At 37.2% G+C, this 21,728-nt stretch overlaps 1 protein-coding gene and 1 long non-coding RNA gene across 2 annotated transcripts in view; one reads left to right on the forward strand and one right to left on the reverse strand.

The window, feature by feature from the left end:
• LOC148131118 (uncharacterized) lies at window positions 1–10,668 on the forward strand. Its single transcript, XR_015748457.1, has 3 exons — window positions 1–144; window positions 6,709–6,857; window positions 10,558–10,668. It is a non-coding gene; the product is annotated as an uncharacterized LOC148131118 (long non-coding RNA).
• The window catches only part of SDC4 (syndecan 4), a 27,964-nt gene continuing 14,051 nt past the window's right edge, over window positions 7,816–21,728 (reverse strand). Inside the window, exons 2-5 of the mRNA XM_026665035.2 lie at window positions 15,651–15,795; window positions 14,642–14,691; window positions 12,603–12,789; window positions 7,816–10,618 (exon numbers count right to left, since the gene is read on the reverse strand). Coding sequence (XP_026520820.1) covers window positions 10,467–10,618; window positions 12,603–12,789; window positions 14,642–14,691; window positions 15,651–15,795 — 534 coding nt within the window. The 3' untranslated portion in view covers window positions 7,816–10,466. The remainder of the gene's footprint in view (window positions 10,619–12,602; window positions 12,790–14,641; window positions 14,692–15,650; window positions 15,796–21,728) is intronic.

Below are 21,728 nucleotides of genomic sequence, written 5' to 3' on the forward strand. Positions count from 1 at the left end.
AAACATGTAATTTGTAACAGTCTGCCTGGAAACCATTCTTTTTACCTTGTGATGGGTCATGTTTCACAGCTTTTTCCTATTTCGCTTTTTACTCCAGGAGCACAGCTGAAATAGAAGAAAACTAGAAATTTCTAAGGAGAAAAAGTAGAGGTGAGCTTGTCAGGGGGATTTTTAGGGCAGATTAGGTTTCAGCTGATTCTTCACATAGCAAGTGGCCCTTGGCAAGCTACCGCAGGGAGCCAGAAACTTCTTGCGGGATACAAATTTTATAGAAGCAGTGAAACTGAAAGGTGTGGGTATTGCCAGTTGAATGTTTTATATTTACTTTTTGACACATATTTATACTAGAATTAATTAGACCACTTTTTTACATTGATTATTACAGCATAATTCTTTCATAGTGGCATCTAAGGTTAACAGGTGAATATTTTGGCCAATGCTGTAAAAGATGAAGAAAAAGCAAAACAAAAATTATGATCTACTTCTGCAGTTATCTGGGAGCCAGAAATCAGAAACCTGATTTCTGAATAAATCCATTTTCTATGTGGAACCATAAACAGCTAAGTGGGCTGGTTTACCCAAAATATCAAGCCATACACACCCACAATAAGCAAAATTAAACTAGCATGAAATCTGCAAGCAACCACTGGTTCTTTAATTGACCACCGTAAGCTTGTTGTAATATATAAGCCAGTCACGATAGTATATATACATAGATATCATGAATTAAATTTGGGGAGTACAGTTCACAAAAAGTAACAGATGAAATAGATTTATATCTTATTCTTTCTTTCTCTCACTTGATTTGAAAGCAATTCAGGCTTCATATCTGAAAGTGAATGTCATGCCCTTTTACACCGCATTTAATGAATTAATAGTTTGATCAGGAGTCTAGACTGGTCTAGAGTATGAATCAGTTATTGATATGATCATAAAAAAGTTTAATACAAGTTTAGTCTATATTAACAAATCATAAGAAATAATGGTTCAACTTTCTGCTGTTCTTCTTAGATATTTTGGCAATATTATATTCTACTTGTGGCCTTTTATTTATGGACCACAATTATAGCTGAAGGATAATTCAATGTAGTGAATAAAAGTTCCAATATGTTAATACTGCAGTTGACAAATGACAAGAAAACTATCATGCTCTGAGGCAAAGTCCCAACTTCTAGCATCATCTTCATTTGCAAGAATGCTTTCAGGTCTCCCAGCAACATTCATAGAAAGTAAGTGTGGTAGGTGGGTGGAGGAGGACGAGGAGGAAGAAGTAAAGGAGGAGTAATGAGGAAAATTAGAGGCAGCTTGTCTTAGTTCTTCATAAATTCAGCCAAGGTCAATATATATACCTCTTTGTAAGCAGCTTTTTCTGCAAGTAAAACAAGAAAAAATGCCTTGCTTATTATTCTGGTATAGGTAGCTATAACAGGAATATAGCTGGAATTGCTTGGGTATATTTCCCTTTTTCTTGTCACTCAAAGGCCAATATTCCCACCAGTTTCCAAGTTCATCCTGCCATCCTGCCATTTTCAATTAATCTCCTTTTATTTCTTATTGAGAAAATCCTCCCTTCTTAATCTATAACAGGATGCTTGGAATTGATACGCCACTTTATATGCTTTGCTGGGGATCTTCGATGTGGTGCTTATAAGAATGGTCCAAGCTCCCCACCAAGAACCCTGCCCCCACTTGATTATTTCTAAAAGATAGTTGTATATTTAAAGAATGATTACATATTTATTGATTTGTTTTTACAATATTATCCATCTAGAGCTGGGTGGTACAAGGTACAACAAATCCTCCCAAAATGCAAATTAAATCTAAAACATTAAAATAATACACCAGGCAAATTATTTATTGCTATCACAGCGGGCAAACCAACAGTTTTCAGTCTCTTTTGTGAGTTTTGGTCTGGACATGGTAGCTGAAATTACAAAATATATGTATGGAACTTGAAATGATTTTTGGAGTTTTTTACCCTGAAAGGTGCCAAAATTATACTATGGGAAACAAGTCTAGGGAAGCTGTAGGAGGCACGTGGGCTGGAAGCTTTGGAGATATCAAACAAAGCACTAATCTAAAAGAATGCTTTTGTGTCCTTGGACATTCTTTTAAAAAAATGGAAAGGATGACATTCCAATATCTCATTTTGAAGTGTGCCATCTGCCCAGAAAAAAAACAAGAAAAGTAAAATTAGGGTGGACCACTTTGCCACAGGAAACTTTATGAGGCTAGAATTGATGGCAAGGAAGAGCTTCAGCCATCTAACCTTTTGCTGTCTGACAAATGCTATTTGGCTGGCCCCTTCTGTCATCCCACACTATGTGCTCCAAATTCCAAAAGTGTGCAGCAAATCAAAAAGGTTCTGCGCAACTCTGATGCAAGGAATGTTTACATTTAAAAAAAGGAAAGTCTCTTTTTTTTTTGTAAAATGTCTGAGGGAGCCATAAATAAAAATCCAACTTTTTATGTTGGAGGGTTAATTTGTGTTAATTGTTCCCCACTTTAGAATTGGCTGTTGTTCTTTGTCTTGAATTACTACGAGTGTCTCTTCTTAGTGTACACCACACCTCCAGGGAAGATTCCATATTCCTACACATAGGAAGCTGCCTGTGTTGGCAAAAGGAGGATGTGCAGCAGGGATAGCATGAATAGAATGTGGTTAAGGCGGCAGCATGTAATTTTTCATGACTGAATTCCGAGAAAACTGAATTGAAAAAAAACATGTCCCAAAAAATGAGTTTGGAGATTTGTAGTCATATGCATGGATCTTAACTTATTTAGTCCAATATGTTCATTTCCATAAACAGGGTTTCAAGTGGGTGTTAAACTATGCAAAACATCTTGCTGTTTTGTAGATATTCAGCATTTTCAATATACACAAATCTCAAATACTCAGAAACCATTTTGGCTAGTCCTTTGAGGGATTTATGCATTTGGGATAACTGCATGCACATTAAAAGAAATAATACAACCTAGAAATCATTCTTATCCCAACCCAGTAAATTAGTAAATTCTCCACATTACAAGGGGCCTTCAAGGGGAGAATAAAGAGAAACAGAGAGACAGCAACTAGCTTTGTTAAAGCTATCAAGTGACATTTTACATTTTAATTCAACTGAGATGTGAAGTCTGAAGTGCAGACTTTCTTGCCTTATGCATGTTTGTTTCATTATTCAGAACTAATCCCATTCCAGAGACATGGCCCTTTATACCCCTTAATCTTGTTATACTTGCTGGAACAGGAGTTGGAAGGAAAGAAAACAAGTGGCAACAGAACATGTAAAATGGGGCAGTGACCAGGCTGGGCCAAGCCAAACAGGAGAAATGCATTAGAAGAAGTAAAACAAACAAACAAACAACCAGAGTGTAAACATAGAATGAAAATTAGGAAACCTGTAATATGAAGCAACTGAAAGGAGGAGAAAGAGTAAATGAAGGAGAAGGCAGAGCAAAAATAAAAAGAAATATCTGTTTTTCTAACCTCCTTCTGTCATAGTAGCATAGCTGAAACCTGTGAGCCTATAGTTGCAGAACTACAATTCCCATCTACCTTTGTAATTTATTATATTGTTTAGGATTCCCTGGGATTGTAATTCTGTGCTATTTGAATAGCTATTCCTCCAGTACAATTTCTATCCCCTGTAATGGTGCTAGCAATTTAATTTTTAGCTTTCCTGCTAATCCATTGCTTCTTTCCTTTTCAGCAATCCCCATCAGCTTCTATATTCCACTCATTCATAAACCAGGCTCTCCTATTTCCTCTGCTCTGCCCCATAGCCTCAGATTTTCTTCTCCAGCCTTAGCCCCATTATGGCTGCATTTGCAGCAACTCAAGATGATTTTCCCCCTACACCTCCAGACTCCTTAGATTTGCACAGAATCCCTCAACCTTGTTTTCTCTCTCTCTCTCTCTCTCTCTCTCTCTCTCCCTCTCCCTCCTACACCCCTCTCTCCCTCTCTCTCTCCTTGTCTTCTTATCAGCTCAGACACCTGTCACTGCTTCCAGTAAGGAAGAAAGGATTATTAGCAGAGAAGCAAAGAATAAATCAAAGAGTGGACCTTGAGCACATATTGGAACAGCTCATACCATTTGGTGAAACAAGCTGGAAAGGGAGGGACTGGATTTTTTGGGGACATTAAAATGCCTGCAGGCTTGTTGGAGAGCCGCAATCAGAGTAGGGGCACTGAGACTTATTTGAAATATCAAATAAGTTTAGTGGGTTATCATTCATGTCTACCAAACACATAGGTGGTTTCCATGGAATGTATGCGAAAGTAGAAACTCTCTGCAGGAAAACTAATATATCCAAACATTAATTGGTATTTAAGTTATTGTTAACAGTGTGATGTTCTGAGACTCATTCCTCATCAAAATAATTGTTCCCTCATTTAGCTTTTCCTTGTTGTGTTAAGACGATTGCTCTTAGAAACATACAATACAACAAGTCAAATACAAATTCTTATCCTGCACAACTGCTATGATACAGATTTTTTAAAAAAGGTAGCTGGTCACAGCACTGCTTCCTTGATTCTTGGGACCAACATTTCTGGATTAAATTATGCTGACCTTTGATTTAGGATTGTGGCCAGAAAGAATATAATAAAGGGATGGCATCTACAAGTGTCTGGCATTATGTTCTGCTTTGAAAAGAATTTCACTGAGGATTTTCATGCTGCTTCAAGTGCTAAGAGATTAAAACCTACTAAACTACAACATTGTAATATGTCATGATTAGATTATAAACAATAAGCAAGCAGATTTCCATGGTGTGTGTGCAAGTTGGAAAAAAGCGGGAAAGGAATGAGGTGAGGCAATTGTTCCATGCCCCACCTCTGGAGGTAGGCCTGTCCAAAGTATACCTCAACATTCAATGATTTGTGCCACTCATCCAGGGCAGTAAACAAAATAATCAGTTAAACTATAATCTGTGTTATTTCCAAGGCCAAAAAGCAATGTGGATAAAGCAATGATATTGTACAAGATAGTGTGTGAATAAATTATATGCCTCTGCATGTGTTATGTCTGAGGAGGATTTAGACTGAACTTCTATGTTCTCTCTGTCCAACTTCCTGCAAATTTTTAAATATTTTCTATGCAGTTTTCTTAACTTTTATACAGTTTGGAAAACCCCCAACATAGAGGGAAAGTTTTGATTGTGGTAGGACAATAGAAGTTGATATCTCCTCAGCTCACTGAAAGACTCTCAAGTGCAGTTTAAAATATCCATGGCTTCCTTTACAAAGCAACATGCTTGTCTCAGTCTCAGGAGAATGTGGAACAATTTCTTTGGCTCTGAATAGGAAGCCTCTTTAGGTAACACTGAATGCCAAAGAAGGTTGTGGCTTTCCCAAAGGCACAAACCAGAATATCTGCCATTTACAAGGGTTTATTTATAAAGCTTTATCTTCTTCTAAAAGTGGTCATTAAAAATGTAGTGTGCTGGCCTTGTTCAATTGCTTGTGGCAAGTGTGCATGTTAATAGGAGGTAAAAATTTCCCCTGTCCAGTTGTGTCCTATTTAAGGGGCTATGCTCATCTCCATTTCTTAGCCAAGGGAGCCAGCATTATCTGAAGATGTTTTCATGGTCATGTGGCCAAGATAACTATATGCCAAGATGCATAGAATGATGTTACCTTCCCACTGAGGTAGTACCTATTTATCTATTTGCATTCACATGCTTTCAAATTGCAAAGTGGGCAAGAGCTGGGATAAGAAATGGGAACTCACCCCATCGCATGGCGCTTGGGTCTTGAACCCGGGCTTTCAGTTTTCCAGTTGACAAGCTCCGTATCTTTAACAGAGAAAGCACCCAATATATATATTTGCACTTTTAATTACTTTGGTTGAAGGTGATACCATTTTACCTTTCATGGAGTGCTTCAAGATGCTCATCACATTATAACACCGCCATTACCTTGGAAAATGAACTTGGTTGCCAGACTGTTCCCTTCCATTTCATCTCAGTGCCTCCTAGCTCAACAAGTCCCAGCATGAAAAAGGCAACAGGGTGAAGTTAGAGTGCCCTGATGCACTCTAACATATTAATATAAATTATGCATGTAGTTTTTTTCAGACATAAGGACTGGATGATTGCATGTTAACGCAGCTGTCATCCATCACAGCCCTCACCCTCAATTTGAAATAGAACTCAGCTGTTGTAATATGCTATGCAAACTGTGGTTTAATGCCATGCAATATTTCTCTGTGAAAAACAGGCTTGTAACCAAGAGTTGAGAGCCACCTTGGTGTAGTGAATAAAGACATCGGGCTAGAAATGGGAGACTTTGAGTTCTAGTCCTGCTTTAGGCACAAAGCCAGACTGAATTTGGGCCAGTTCCTCTCTTCCCAAGAAAGGAGTCAATGGCAAACCACTTCCAAAATCTTGCGAAGAAAACTGCAGAGACTTGTCCAGGAGGTTTCCCGGAGACAAAGGCAACAAAATAAAATGAATCAAAAATATCCAAGATATATTAGGGTTTTTGCTATAGCAACTCCTTTGGCCACCTGCAAGTATGAGACCAAGGCAACAGCTATCCTATTGTTTGTCCCCAACTTCTATTTTACCTCTTTGCAGATTTGTAGAACTGCAAAATGGGATTTTTTGTCATTTCACCCAAGAGAGGCTCAGTAATGGGTAACATCAAATAGCAAGACCCTAAGAAGTTATACCAACAATATATACTACATATATGCTTCAATTGCAGATACTCTTTGTTCCTACAACTCATCACCAAGCCATGTTAAAAGAAATCTTTTAATCATCTTGATTGCAACCATAAAAGTGCTCCATTATACTCAAATTAAAAGGTGCATGTGAATTTACTGAGTTTAAGGCAACTTTCTTGGGTTTCAGGTAAGAGTCTTTCTCTACTTCTTAATGGAAAATTACAGCATGGGTTTCACTATTAAGCTGCATTCTGTGCCATTTATGGCACTTTATGATCTGAACACAGTAGTTGAGTTCACACTTTGCTTTCAATCATGGTTAGTTGAACATACCATAATTTGGCTTACAAATAACACTGTCATAAATAAAATGTTTCCTATGATGTAGCTTGTGAACAGAACCTTTAAGACTGCTTTCTGAAAGTGAAACTGGACTTTTTCTTGCCGATTTGAAACACTTCGCTGCTTATCCAAATAGCTTCTTCAGTCTAAGAAAGTTAGTGTTAAACTTGTTATCTTACCCATCGTTTACAGAACCAGGCTTAGGGTTAGATGCAGCAAATGACTGACAACGCACAAGTCAAGTCTTCACTGTCTATACAAGGATGGAACTGGTTTCTCTAGAGACCAACCTGTGGTCACCATCTAAGTTGCACTTCTATCTTCTTTCCACAAACACAGAAGCCATCATTTTAGTTTCAAGGCAGGCAACTATAAACTGAAAGATTAGACCAGGGCTGTCAAACTCCTGGCCGATGGACCGAATGTGTCATGTGCTGGTCATGGCCACGCCCAGTTTAGTGAAGGGGAAAAAAGCCCCGATACGTTATGTGATGACAACGTGAGTTTAATACCTGTGGGTTAGACCAGGGGTCTCCAACCTTGGCAACTTTAAGGCTTGTGGACTATAACTCTGGAAGTTGTAGTCCACAAGTCTTAAAGTTGCCAAGGTTGGAGACCCCTGGGTTAGACCATTTAGTTTTTTCCAAATCTCATGGCTGGCTGAGAATTCTGGAAGTTAAACTCCAGACATCTTAAAAACCGAGATTGAAAGAGTTTTAGAGCCTTCCCTAAAAAAGTAGGCGGGGTAGAGGGGGAGTGTTAGCACCTCTCCAAGATTCAGAGTTTAATTATACAAGGCAGAATGTTAGAAAGTACCAGTTTATTTTATCAAATCAGCGACAGTGAAAGTAATATACAAGAAATATTCAAGCAACCAAAGGCAGACATGGGATCCATATTTTCCAAGTAACGCTAATCAAGTGTTTATATGCTATATCTGCCTCCTACCCCCCCAAAAAAACAATTCCTGAAGCAGACCCAATTTAAAAAGAATGATGCTATTGCTGAAACAGAACCCTTGGCATAGGCTTAACTTTGGCCATATGTTTAGCAATCCCATAATGACATGATAAAAAACATAGCATGAATTTGCTGCCAAGAGCAGAAAAGGGAGAACAGTCCTTATGCAACTATGAATAAACATTGGTACAGAGCTTTGCCCAGGCCACTTTTAGTAACATGAGTTTTGCAAAGGGAAGCACAAAATTATGTCACGCTTTTAAAAGGATGCAAAATTAGGAAAAGATCAAGATGATATGTCGGGATTTATATGACTCAGGCTGTTTTCCCTTTGGCTTCTACTAAGTAAGTTGAAGAGTCACAACTTCTGCCATATAAGCAATAGTCTAAAAACAGGGGGAGCGCACATCAAAATTGATAAGTTTGATCTCACCACATTGACTGAAGCCCTTAAAAGGATTTTGGAATTAATAGGGTTTTTCCAAGTAAAAATCTTAGATAAAAATATACACCTCACATGTCATTGTTCTGAAGCAGCAGCTTTGCATGATCCTTCAATGGAATGCATAGGATGCTAATTAAAGTAGTAAGTACAAGCATCTTCACCAAGCTATGTCCTCTACCTGAAAACCAGCCCAGCTGCAGCAATTTCACACTTCAATCTGATCTGGTACAGAAGAGGCAGGCTATTCAAAATCTGTCCTAGCTTGCTATGGATGGATTGCAAATTCTCCCCAAGACATTTTTTGCCAAATACAATCAGCGTCTCTATTCCTTAGAGGAGAAATAGCTGTATGCTCATTCAGAACTTCGAAAGCCAAGGGCATCAGCCAAGGTTCTAAAAGGGAACAAAAGCTTGCTTTAGCATTATAATGTCTTGGTTGTTTTCACGAAAGGACCAAGTTGCTAAGAGAAAGAAATATTCGTACCATGTGCTTCCAGACCACTTTGTGTGCTATTTCTTAAGCTAGCTGAATTATCTTTGTAAAGCAGCCCCACCACTCTCAAAGCAAGGCCTCCTACCCAAGTTACCAACTGACCATGCAAGTGAAGCTAAGAGCAAAATCCAGATCTCAGTTTATCTGAGTTACTTTCAGTTGCCATTCGTGGCTCTGTGAAGTTGTTGCTCCACTTAATAGGCTGGTATTAAAAACAAAACAAAACTCCATAAATCAGAGAAAGTAGCCCCATCACCCATGCAGAAAAACTGCATAAAGTCCTTCTGGTATTTTTATAAAAACTGTGCACTTTACTGAAAAAATATACCTCTATAGTAACGATAATATATTACAAAGCTAAAAAACCTCCCCCAATTACACTTATTTCAGAGAAAATCAATTTTGCACATAAACATTAATTCTAAGCAGAGATTATTGCATCTAGGATATATATATATAAAATACACAGAATAAAGCTTAAATAGTTTTCACAATCATTAGGAGTTTCATTATATTAGTGTTTTACATATAAAGTTACTCAAAACAGAGCAGCCATCTTGGAAACTATAAATAGTTCTATTAAAAACAAACACATCTTTGCTTTTATTTGGAAAAAAAATACATAAATATCTTCTTGTCACTTGTTTAGTATCGTTTATGATATGAATGCAGAAAGCTGAAACATTCTCAGGTTGTGCAATCATTTATCTGAAATGCTATCTTGGTAGAAAGATGTCCAGCAACAGGAAGGGAGGAACTACAAGTGAATGTCTATGAATGACTATAAAACTTTATTATTATTATTATTATTATTAAGCAGTATTTTGATGGATTTTATAGGCAGCTATTGACATTTTTTAGTGAAATCCTCTCCACTAAAAGTATCCTATTACAAAATGGAAGACATGGTATTCCTCTAACAATTTGCTTTTATAGGTGACTGAGTACCTGCGCTCTCCAAAAGAAGGAAATCTGAAGGAAATCCTTCTTTACATAATAACTGCTTCTCTCAGCAAGGCCCAAACTACAGGCAGAGCTACTGAATAATTTTCTCAAGACCCAGGCTAATTTATGATGCATGTAGTGTAGGAAATTTCATAAATAACTTTTGTTCTTTAAAAAAAATGATGACAGTGGCTGGTCACACCTTTTGTGATTCCCTAAGCTGGCTATGGGACAGTCCTCTTAATACTTTCTATAAAACCAGGTAAGCTGAAGCACTGCAACCAAATGCAAGAGTTTCATATACAACCCCCTTCACCCAAATATAAAATTCAACAAATTTTCCTTTCCAATATTTAAAGCACACGCTACTTTGTGTGGGGTTTCCCTTCCCCATCCTGGGATTCTGAATACTTTATTTATTTTATATCTTCATTTGTTAGTAGGAAGGGCTGGAAAGGAGGATTTAAAAAACAAACAACAGTTTGACATTAGATCCAAAAGAGTATTTGTTTCAGAGCATTTTGTCCATGGTCCAAATGCTTTTTTTTTCCTTTTCTTTTTACAAAGTCTATTTCTGACTCCCGCGTTGGTATATCAAGTACTGGCAAGCCTTAGGCGTAGAATTCATTTGTAGGAGCTTTCTTGTAGATGGGTTTCTTGCCAAGGTCATAACTACCCTCATCCTTCTTCTTCATGCGGTAGATTAGGAGCAGAATCAGGAAGACAGCAAACAAGAGACCAACTGCTCCACCTGCAATAAGAGCTGAAGTGGGAAAGGATGGAGGAAAGAGAGAGAAAGAAAAAAGAGAAAAGTGGAATAAATGCCATGGAAATTTGAAAAGCCCTGCATTGACATTCCGCTCCTGTCCAACAGTGCAACTTTACCACTGCCGTTAAAGTTGTAGAAATAGCTACTGGGAACCATTTTCTATCCTGCTTTTAGTTCTGACTCAAAATAAGTATCATCCACTACATAAAACTGACGTTTACACTGAAAAAAACCAAATAAAGGCAGCAAAGCTACCGTTACACTTCTGGCTGAACAATGGATGCCTGGAAAATGATCCTGGAAAGCTTCTAGTCAGACAGGAAATGAGAAATCCTTTTTTAAAAAATAAATAAAAATCTAGCTCTGAAAACGAGGTGAACAGCCATTCAGCAAAAACATTAAATGTTGGGGACTGGGGAAAGACACTGGATTACTGTCTGTGCAGTTATTATATTGCAATTCATATTTTCCAGAATTATCCTGGAATGAGGCAGAAATGGAGGATATGGTAGATCTTCAGTATTCCAAAACCTCCATCCAATAGTCAAGAGGGCTGCACTTATCCATGGATATGATCTGCCTGTGTCTTGCATGCATAACCTGTACTCCTACTTCTAGAGAACAATGTACCTGAAATCGATCAACATAAGCTACTATGAAGATACAGTAGCTTTTCTGTAGGTAGCAAAGCAGCAATGCCTGCTGAGATAAGCTTCCATCAATAAACTCACAACTCTGAACTTTTATCAGAAGACTTTAGTTTTTTGTTTTTTTTAAGCAAATTTTATTAATTTCAAAGACAAACAAATCATCATCAACCATTACATATTTGAACCTTTTTCCATTATAAATTTTACAAGTCAGATAAAACCTTATTTTATACAATACAATTCTATTTTAAGCCATTTCCATATGAGCATAAAAATACCTCTTATCCAACTTCTCTTTACTTCTCTTTACTCTTATTCATTAACAATGATTGATTTTAAAATGTAATAAAATATTAAAGGGAAAGGCAATGGGAATGTTATAAGATTTAATATTTAGATTTATTATTTAACTATGTATTTAATCATTTTGGATTTATTACTCTGTTTTTATTGTTATTAAAAGAAAAAAATTAGTAGATAGAATGTACCAAGCAGAATCAGATTGGGTATTAGGTGTTATTTTAAATGTTAATCTAATTAATTTAGGGGGAGGATAGAAAGGCATCATACTCTGATTAGTGATTTCAGGAGAAATTCTTTTTTTTTTTTTATAAGGAATGAGATAGAGGGATAATAAAGAATGGGCAAAAGATACAAATATAATGATTTAAATTAAGATGGATTAAATAAGGTAGAATTATGAAGAGTGAAATGTGTGGAGAAGTTTATATAGAAGATATAGAATGGTAAACAAAATAGGTAATGATATGTAAGATGAGCATGAATATAATTGAAGCCCATATAAAGAGAAGTACCTGGGGCCAAGTTACTTTCCTAAAAGATTTTTTATATGTTTGTTTGTTGTGTGTTTATGTTTTTGAGAGTATTAATAAAACCTTGTAGAAATACAGAATGAGAATAATGGTAATCAAGTCAGAAAGAAATAGATGAAATAATAATAGTGAAATTGAATAAGAGTAAAGAAGACTTTAGTTTTTTTACCTTGTTTAATTAATCAAATGTGCCCCTTCTGATTTAAGCAACAATGCAGATGGAACACCAAATTCCTTAGAAATGTTCAACTTATATGTCCTAACTTCTCATACACGTTCTCTTTTTTTTAAAAAAAATAATAGCTATGGAGACTGGGAAAAAGTAATTTTAAACTAGTACTCAAACCATTCTGGTTTTTTTTTTAAGATTAAAACTAGCATGATTTGTGTCTGTATGGGACAGTCCTGATTTTAAAAAAACTTTGGTTCAGAAAGCATGGCCTTTTCCTTAGTTATGGAGAGCAGAGTTTATCCATCCATCCAAACAATGATTACCTGCAAGCACTTCTGTTCTCTCAAAGATGCTCCCATTGGCTGTGCTGGCCATTGAGACCTTGTTAGACAGGTCTTCTCCTTCAGGAGATGATTTTTTGGGTACAATAATCTCATTGTCTATGACAGCTGGTGCAATTTCATCCTTGGAATCTTTTTTGGAGTCAGGAATAGAGTTGTCCATGGAATCCTAGTAAAGAGAAGAATGTCAATCCTACCTTTAACATACAGTTGAGAGCAGTAGTACTATGAGTGCTGTTGAGCATTTTAAAAAGCCAGACTTTGCTACCACCCCCACCTCCTTATTTCAAGTGTTTCTATTTAGGGCTGATCACACATTTGGAGGCAATATAATGGAGACTGACCCAAAAATCGGAGAGTACACAACAGCTCCTTGTTGGAATCAGGTATGCAACTAGTGTTACACACTACCTGTGGACATTAATAATGCTATTAAGAGTTTCTACTGTGCCATTTTCCTACACAGTACACATTTTCTCTCCACACTTTTTAAAAAACTTTAAGAGTAGAAGAGATTGAGGTTTGCAGTAGTTAACTAGGCAATAACCACAGATTCCCAAAAAGTATGCCTTACAGGTCATCTAGACCAGTGGGCCGGGGATCACTGCTGGTCCACGAGAAAATTTTGGTGGTCCACAGAGAAATGTCACCCCCCCCCCAAGCAATTAATCCATGCTGCGTGGAAACACAAGGCTGCGCTGCCCACATGGCCTGCAGGAACACAAGGCATTGCGAACAACACAAGATAGTGAAGGGAGGGGGGAAAGGGAGGAGTGGTGAACTTGCCCCACATGCACCACACGCATCGCCTGGCCACCAGGCTGCTTCTTGCCACTTCTTTCTTCTTCTGCTTTTGGCTGCACACAAGAAAAGTAGCAAAAGTCTTTCTTTCTGTCCCCCAAACTCTGCCAGAAACGAGTCTTTGGGACCCTGCAAGGCATCCTGCTCCAGAGGCTGCACTGGCACAACAAGTCTCACAAGACTCATTTCTGGCGGAGTTTGGGGGAGAGAAAGAAAGACTTCTGCTGCTTCTGCTGTTTTCCTTGCATGAAGCCAAAAGTCTCTCTCTCTCTCCCCCACCTCCCCGAGAACAGAGCTGGATATGGTATCCTGCAATCCCAAATAAAGAATGATAGATCGGTAGGAAAACAGGATGGGGAATTTTCCTGCACACTTTTTTGTGGATTTTCCAGAGTCTCTGCTGCTTTCTGCAGAGTCCCTGGGAAAACATCAGCAAGCCACCGTCAGTCAAAATTCATATTAGTGGTCTGAGGGATTTAAAATTATGAGTTTGGTGGTCCTGAGGTCCAAAAGGTTGGCGACCCCTGATCTAGACCAACTGCAGCAGTGTCAGAATCCACTAAACCAGTTAAAGTTGGCACCTTTAAGATGTGTGGACTCTAACTCCCAATATGCTGGTTATGGAAATCTGGAAGTTGAAATTCACATATCTTAAAATTGCCAACTTTGAAAAAAACTGCATGAAACCATGGCAATCCAATTGCAGTACCCAGAAGTTCTAGGGAGACTGTTCTATTGCTTAACTACATTTACTGTCAGGATGTTTTCTCAAATAATCCATCTAGGTTTCCATTCTTTAATTTCATTCCTTTTTTCTTTAATTTCAATACATTGTCCCTTGTCCTGTCTTTTGTTTTAACGAAGAACCAACTTTCCCCTTCTTGCATGGGGCAGACATTTATATATCTGTAAACTGCTTTTTCTTTTGTACGTGAAACATTCTATTTCCTTTAACTTTAACCACAGGGTTTGGTTTTCAATCCCTTTTATGATTCAGACACCTTGCTTTTCTATCTTCCTTTTCAAAAGTGGACACAACAGTCTTAAGAATAAACTAACCAGTCCAGAGTAAAACTGAGTTATTACACCTTCCATGATTTGAACATGCTATTATTAATGCATTGAAGATATTTTTCATTTTAGTGCATCATTCATGGTGAAAGGTAGGAAAGCCAATGACCAGCTACTTCAGAAATTCAATTTCAAGTGGAAATACCTACCATAGTGCTACTGGTGGCAGAAACCAATTTATCCTCCATATCTGTATAACCTACAGGAAAGAAAACAATATTTAATCCTTGCTAATATTAAAGTTGTGAAATGCAGTATTTCAAAACAATCGCTAGCTTAATCTGTCAAGTTCTTTTGGATAGTTTGCACCAGATCATGCACACTCTATCAAATACTTCCGTCTCACTAGATCTTGCAACTAGTTACGAAGACCTGAATTACAAGTCATTCAAAATGTATTTTGGCTTGCCTTGCAAGGAACCTGCTGGCTTTTTTAAAACACCCATTTCTTGAAGATGGTATGAGTCTTTGACTCATATTAACCACCAGATTTGCCTCAACTTGCCGTGTGCTAGTTTCAGAGTTTGTTTTTCATGAGAACTCAGTGTACATGAGGACAAAGTTTGTGTTGAGAATTTGGGAAGAACCAAGACCGCTTGGTAGATTAGTTGCAAACGGAAGATAGAAACAGAGAAGGAATAAAAGTCTTCAGAAAAAAATGATATATGAAATGTCAAAAGCCATGCCCACCCCACCCCCCACAAGAGTGTTTAAAATGTTATCAAATTAACCAGAGGATAGCAGGTTTTCTTGAAAGGAGAATTAGAAAATTTAGACAATGTGAGGCTCTCCCATTACTGGGCATGTGGAAACAAGGGTATTGGAAGTATTACAAGTTAAAAATGTGAACCAGGTGGGTTACATTTGAATGATCAAAAAATACAAAGCAGGAAGTTCTCCAAAGTTTATGAATTCTACTCAGCTGAGGAACCATTCCCAGGTCAAAGCCAAGAAATTCAATACTGTCATCTCAAATTTGTTAGACAAATGGTAGTCAACAAAGTAAATAGCAGCACAGTAAGTCTAAGTTGAAATGTAACCTCAGATTTATGAACTATGGTCTTTTACATATTGAAGCACCATTCCCATTGATACATAATTAGCAAAAACAAAACAAAACATGAATTTGACCAGGAGTTAGTACTGAGAAAGACCTACCTTGTTCATCTCCTGAACCCGAGAACTCTTCACCATCATTATAATCAACTGTTAAGTCTGACCTTGCATCTTCATCATCTGGCAAGTCACCAGATGCAAATTCCTCTATGTTCAGTTTTGGATCCATAATCTCAGTTTCTCTCACCTAAAAAGAGAGAAAGAGAGAGAGAAAAAGAAATGAACAGGGAAATTAATGAATATTGAAGATTTACGGTGGGGGAGAGAAATATTGGTACCTCTGCAGATTAGTAAGATTAGTACTATAACTAATTGAGACTATATATTGAGCAATATTCATGCCATTCAAACTTCTTTGTTGACAAGGATTTAAGCTGGGATTGTCAGGTCATCGCTTTAGAAATAGGACCTAATTTATTAAAAACCAAGATCCAGTAGGAAAGAATGTAGTAGTATAATTTGTTACCCTTCTTATATTTGTGCTGCCATTCCTCCATAGTTAATTTTAAAGATAGAAACAATATTTGATACAGTGGGCAAAATGGAACAACTTTCTTACAGCATTGTCACCAATTCACTTTTTTTGCCAAACATCATGCAACGAACTTTTTACTTGTATACTCTTAGTGAGCCAAGTGTACTTTTCCCCCCAGACTGAATGCTAATGTCTGAAGCCAGGTATATTTAAAGAAAAATTATTTACTTCTCTGAGACCTTTACCTATAATATACCTATAATATATTAGTAAATGTTTTTAAATGGGACTATTACATTCAAGTTAAAACTGATAAGATTTGTTTGTAACTCAATCTGAAAATTTAGCTGACAGAGGATCAAAGGGACTAGTCTGTAAAAAAAAATAACTCACTTGAATTAAGTGTTCCATTAAGAACACTACTCTTTATAAAGGAAACTCGGGAACTGCCCTTTGAAATTTTTTTTTAAAAAAGGCTGCAATGCTGGGACCTAATAACAGCTACAGATATAATGCTAGCATTGCAACAGCAGATAAGCTGCTCTACAATACATAAAAGCCAAAGTGACTTTGCCAAGGTTGAGATATCAAACTACATGATTTTATCAGAGCCCATTTGCCTTGTGCCTTCAAGGAACCAGAGAGGTCCTGTATTACAGTGCTACGAGATAAGCCAGCTTCCTGCTGTATACCATTGAGCCTTGGATAGCACAGTAACTGGGACATTGCAATTTAAAATTGCAGGCGACTACATTCCAAAATCAGTGGATGGTTAGTTCTGTTACTTTGATAACTTATGGCCTTGCTTTTGAAAACAAGTTCTCCATCTGCTTGAAGAGAGGTATCAGAGTTTGCAGGCAAGTATAATTTAATCCATTTATTTAGCAGCAGCAGTGAGAACTTGCGGGAAATGAACATGTGAGGGCTAGAAGGATCCTTTCAGATTCTCCTATCCACAGCCCTAAAGGCTGCACCATCCACTAGAATATCCTTCTGGAATGTTTATGTGTTGAATTACAGCTTTGAGAATTAGATCGAAGTACCAGATACAAGCTCGGTACCACTGCCAAATGGCTTCAGAAATTCCTAAACAACAAGGTATGGCAGTATGCCAAGCTGCAGAATCTAAAGGTTCTGAATAAACCTTGCCTGATCAGAGCTCTGCAAACAGGATATGTTTTGCTAGCAAGTTTTGGCTTCTGATGCCAGGGGTATTGTGAACTCTTCGTGCATGTCACTCATGAACTCATACACTGTGATTCACTTTTGTCCTCTTTGCAGAACAGACATAATGGACACACCTATATATGCCAACTCAGACTGCATTCACTTTATTGACTCATCAATGCAACTTTTCTTTAACAGTCATTCTGTTGCTGATAAGAGATTTGAAAAGACTGAACAGATTTTACTACAAGAAAAGAGTTGAAAACAGTAGATGGTGTATTAACAGAGGATAAGCAAGGTCAAGGACCAGACATATATAATCACATGGCTTCTAATACTACAGGAGTTTAATTGAAAGAGGATAGGTAGGTTTCAGTGGTAAAATGGAGCACTTTACATAATCAAAGATTTCATTCAAAATAATGTTACTCAAATTTTAAGACCATCAACATCAAACTATCAATATATATATATATAGACCATATGTAGAATATTCACTCTTTTTTTTTAAAAAAAGAAAAGAATATAAATATTGGCATAAAACATGCTTTAGTAATACTCTCTCCCACTTATATTTAATACTTTGAATAAAAAAGATTTAATTGCATGCATGATCTTGCAGCTAATGAGATCTGTCATCAACACATAGAATGATTTTAAAGTAGTAATCATAATTTTCAGACTCTTTTCAGATTTTATTGTGGGTGTAGTAAGTGCTGAAAATCTACTTTCAAAAAGGTACATTAAAGGGAAAATCAGCTGAATAGCCTCTTTACTAAAAAAAATCTCATTTTCTGCAAATATGAAAATCCAAGTCTGCAAAGGATACATCAAAATACCTAGATATTAACCAATTTGTTTAACTTAATGTTGAGATTAAGATCAGAAAGTTTAGGAAATTTAATTACAGATTACCCATCACAGGAAGCTCAGAAAGTGGAATGTACTTTCAGTAGCTATTCAAACTTGACTGAAGTTGGGCATCTTCACCATCCAGATCAGGGGTATCAAACTGGTGGCCCATGTGCCGAATGTGTCACAGACAGGCCATGCCCATCTCAGTTCCACGAAGGGGAAAACTTCACAATACATCATGTGAAGGCAATGTGATGCCGCAAATTTGACACCCGTGATCTAGATGAAGGCCTAGTCACAGCAAGATCTGTCTTCTTAAGGCAGCCATATTTCTTTTCTCCCTTGCCATGTGGCATATTCTTGGTCTTCAGTTAGCTTCCAAAGAGTCCATCTTATCTCACGTTCCATATATCCTGCACTGTTTTATTTTGACTGGTATTATGCAACATACTTAATTAGGTCAAAAACAGTCTCAGTGGCTACATTCATACAAAATAGTATGCTGTTTAGTTTTAACCTGATCCTTTACCATATTGGCCACTGAATCTGGCCTGTTTGATTAGTTTGTGGTTCAGTGCTTTAGCACGTGGATATGTCCACAAGGGTCCATCTGTCCCTGTATGTGCTGTCAAAATCTGTAAGATGATTTATCACAACACCATTGCCACCATCTTTCAAATTTTGATATACACATTCTGCAAAAAGCAATGGTATATCCTGAAATCAACAAGAGTTGAACTCAACTCAAAAAATGACTTTTTTTTACTGTACCAAGAAACTCAGACAAAGGGTCAACTAAATAACCAAATTAAACAAGTGAATAAAGTTTTCATTTGGATCAGGATATCTGATTCACTCAGAAACACAGTATGAGAGCATTAAACAATGTACTTTGTATGTGTAATACCAAGTTTATTACAAACTTCATTTGAATAGACCACACACTTTCTCCAAAACACACCCCTTATGCAGTTTTAATTACACAATTCTGTGTGCTCAGGAATATTTTTTTTTATAAAAGTTTTATTAATTTTCTTCCCCAGTTAAAGTTGTTTGTTCATTAAAGATGGCTTCTTCTTCTTCCTCCCAACCTTCTTGTTCTTGTAATTCCTGATAGGTAGAAATCGCCATTTCTAAGAAATGAAAAACAGATCCAGAAGAGCCCTTCCCTTCTTGTTCCTCTTCTTTTAGCTTGTTAAATTCCATTTTCAGTTCTTCAACAGATAATGCCATTGTGAAAAATTTTTAAACAACCCAAATGTTTTTAATCTTTCAAATAATAATTTCCAAAGGTCCCAAAGTCACCAAGCAATCCAAATAGACACAAGCTGTTTCATTTAGCACTTTCTTCTTTTTATACTTTCTCTTCCTGGGGTACAGTTCAATTGCAAAGTTCCAAAATGTATCTTTTAGAAGTCTTATTACAGTTTAACTCTGATCTTAAAAGCTTCAAGCAGCCTCCTCCAGCGAAGTCTTAATATTAATTCTTTACCTCTCCCTTCCCACTTATAGCAAAAAAAGAATTTTTTTTTTCAATTCCAATGTTCATAAATCTTTAATGTCCCCTTGGCTTTAATTTTCAAATTTAATTACCTGCTGATGCCAAAACGGGTTTTTCCAATTTCCATCTGCTATCTCCGTAGGGAAGGAGAGTGAGAAAAAACAAAACTTTCCCTTTTAACTTTCATCTGCCGCTTTTTACGATCTTCTTTGGGAACAATGTATCTTTAATGAAGTTAAGTTTCCAGGGTATTTAGATGTTACTTGTTATCCCGGTTCAGCCAAAAACTTTCACTTTCTCAGCTTCCTCCTGCACATTCTTGTCTGGATGAAAGCTTCTTTGTGGCAGCCATTGCTGACCGCCGCTCCACCGCTTTTGGAAAAGGGAGTTAAGCCAGCTGAGGAGGGGGGTTGCGATTCCCCCGGACCCCTGTTGGATCTCCCCTGTCTTCAGTCACCTCTACGAGGTAACTATTAGCCCCCAAATCCAACTGGATCGGGGGCACTCCAGCCGCGAGCGCGGCAGGGACCGCGCACGATCGCAGATTCCTACCGCCGGCGAAGCCTTGCAAACCGGAAGTCTGTGCTCAGGAATTTTAATGCCACAATGGTAGAGTGGTCAAAGTACTTGACTAGGAGGAAAGAGACCCAGAAGCTCACTGAGTGACTTTGAGTCAGTCACTCATTCCCTCAGCCTAATCTACCTCACAGATTTGTTGTTGATGGGAAGGTAGGAGGGTAGGATAAGATATATAGAGCTCTCAAATGAAAGACAGGATATACCTCTAATATTTAAATTTAAATACATATTGGCTGTCTTTTCTGATATTATTGTCTTGCTTCCCGCCTCTTTGAGTTTCAGCTTCAGAGTTACACACACACACACACACACACACATATAGATATATAATCAGCTTGACTAACTTAATATTCAACTCAAAGGGGGAGGGAGATATGTGAACATAGCTATTATTTAAAAAGATCCCCAAGTTTCAAATGATTTGCTTTGCCTGAACAAAGCCCTCCAGATTTCCCAATTTTGCTTTTTGTAAAATAAGCTGGCAATTTTACATGGGATCTATTAGACTGTCAGTTATCAGTTTTTTCTGTACCAGAAGTATTCACTAGATATATACTGTATTGAAAAAAAAACCTAGATAAGAACAAAGTTGCTATATTTCCTTTCTATAGTTTTCACATTCTTATGAAGAGGAGCAGGGATGGTGTACTTGACTTGCTGGCTATGACCTGCTTTTTTACTATATAAAGCCTTACTGGGGTTCAGAACTTAAGGCTAGTGTGATATATAGATTCTGGCTTTGTTTTTATTTTTTTTAAACTCCACCATGACTTCATCACAATACATGTGCCAGAAAGGTTTTTGACCGAAAAGGAGTTCTTGCAGCTCTGACAGTCTCCTTGAGCCTGGCTCTTAATCCACTCTCCAGCTGAATCCTTTAGCTACTAGAGTCTGTCATTTCTGTATTTAATCCAGTTCCAGTGTATTTTCTGAGCATTAAGCAGCTTTTACCCATATTGAGTGCCAAGTGAGATTAGTAAACATCATAGGGACGAGCAGAAGGGTGGAGAAGCAGATTTTCTAACCTACAAATCGCTGAAAGATTTACTTCTCAGCTACCAGCCACAAATCTGTGCAAGCACACAAATATGCCTTGAAGCTGCTAGTTAGGAATGAAACTGTAGAAAGATATAAATATTTACAATCCTGATAGTTAACTATACAACTAATGTGCCCAATAATGCATAATAAAAGTATTATTAGTGCAGAGAGTGAAGATACTTTTATTGATATGGCTCTCAGGAAAGCCAGCAAATTTAATAGGTTCTTTTTCATGACTTGAAATGTCCACTCAAAAATTATAGTGTAATAACCAGTTTGTTGTTTTTCAGACTGACTTGGTGCTAATTCAGAACACCCATCTTGAAAACAATCAGATTCTAAGGAAATCTTATTTGTGGCTTTAGCAAAAGAAAGTCTATGATTGAAACCTTCAAATCTATCCAAGGATTGTCCAAAGCCAAATAATTTCCTACTCTAGATGTCACATTTTCTGCTCTTTTCAGTAAGACAAATAATTAAAGTTCAGATTATTCTATTTAAT

The sequence above is a fragment of the Notechis scutatus genome, chromosome 3 (assembly GCF_049901735.1).
Source record: "Notechis scutatus isolate UNSWTSFEM ecotype Mainland chromosome 3, rNotScu1.2, whole genome shotgun sequence".
Taxonomy (NCBI): Eukaryota; Metazoa; Chordata; class Lepidosauria; order Squamata; family Elapidae; genus Notechis; species Notechis scutatus.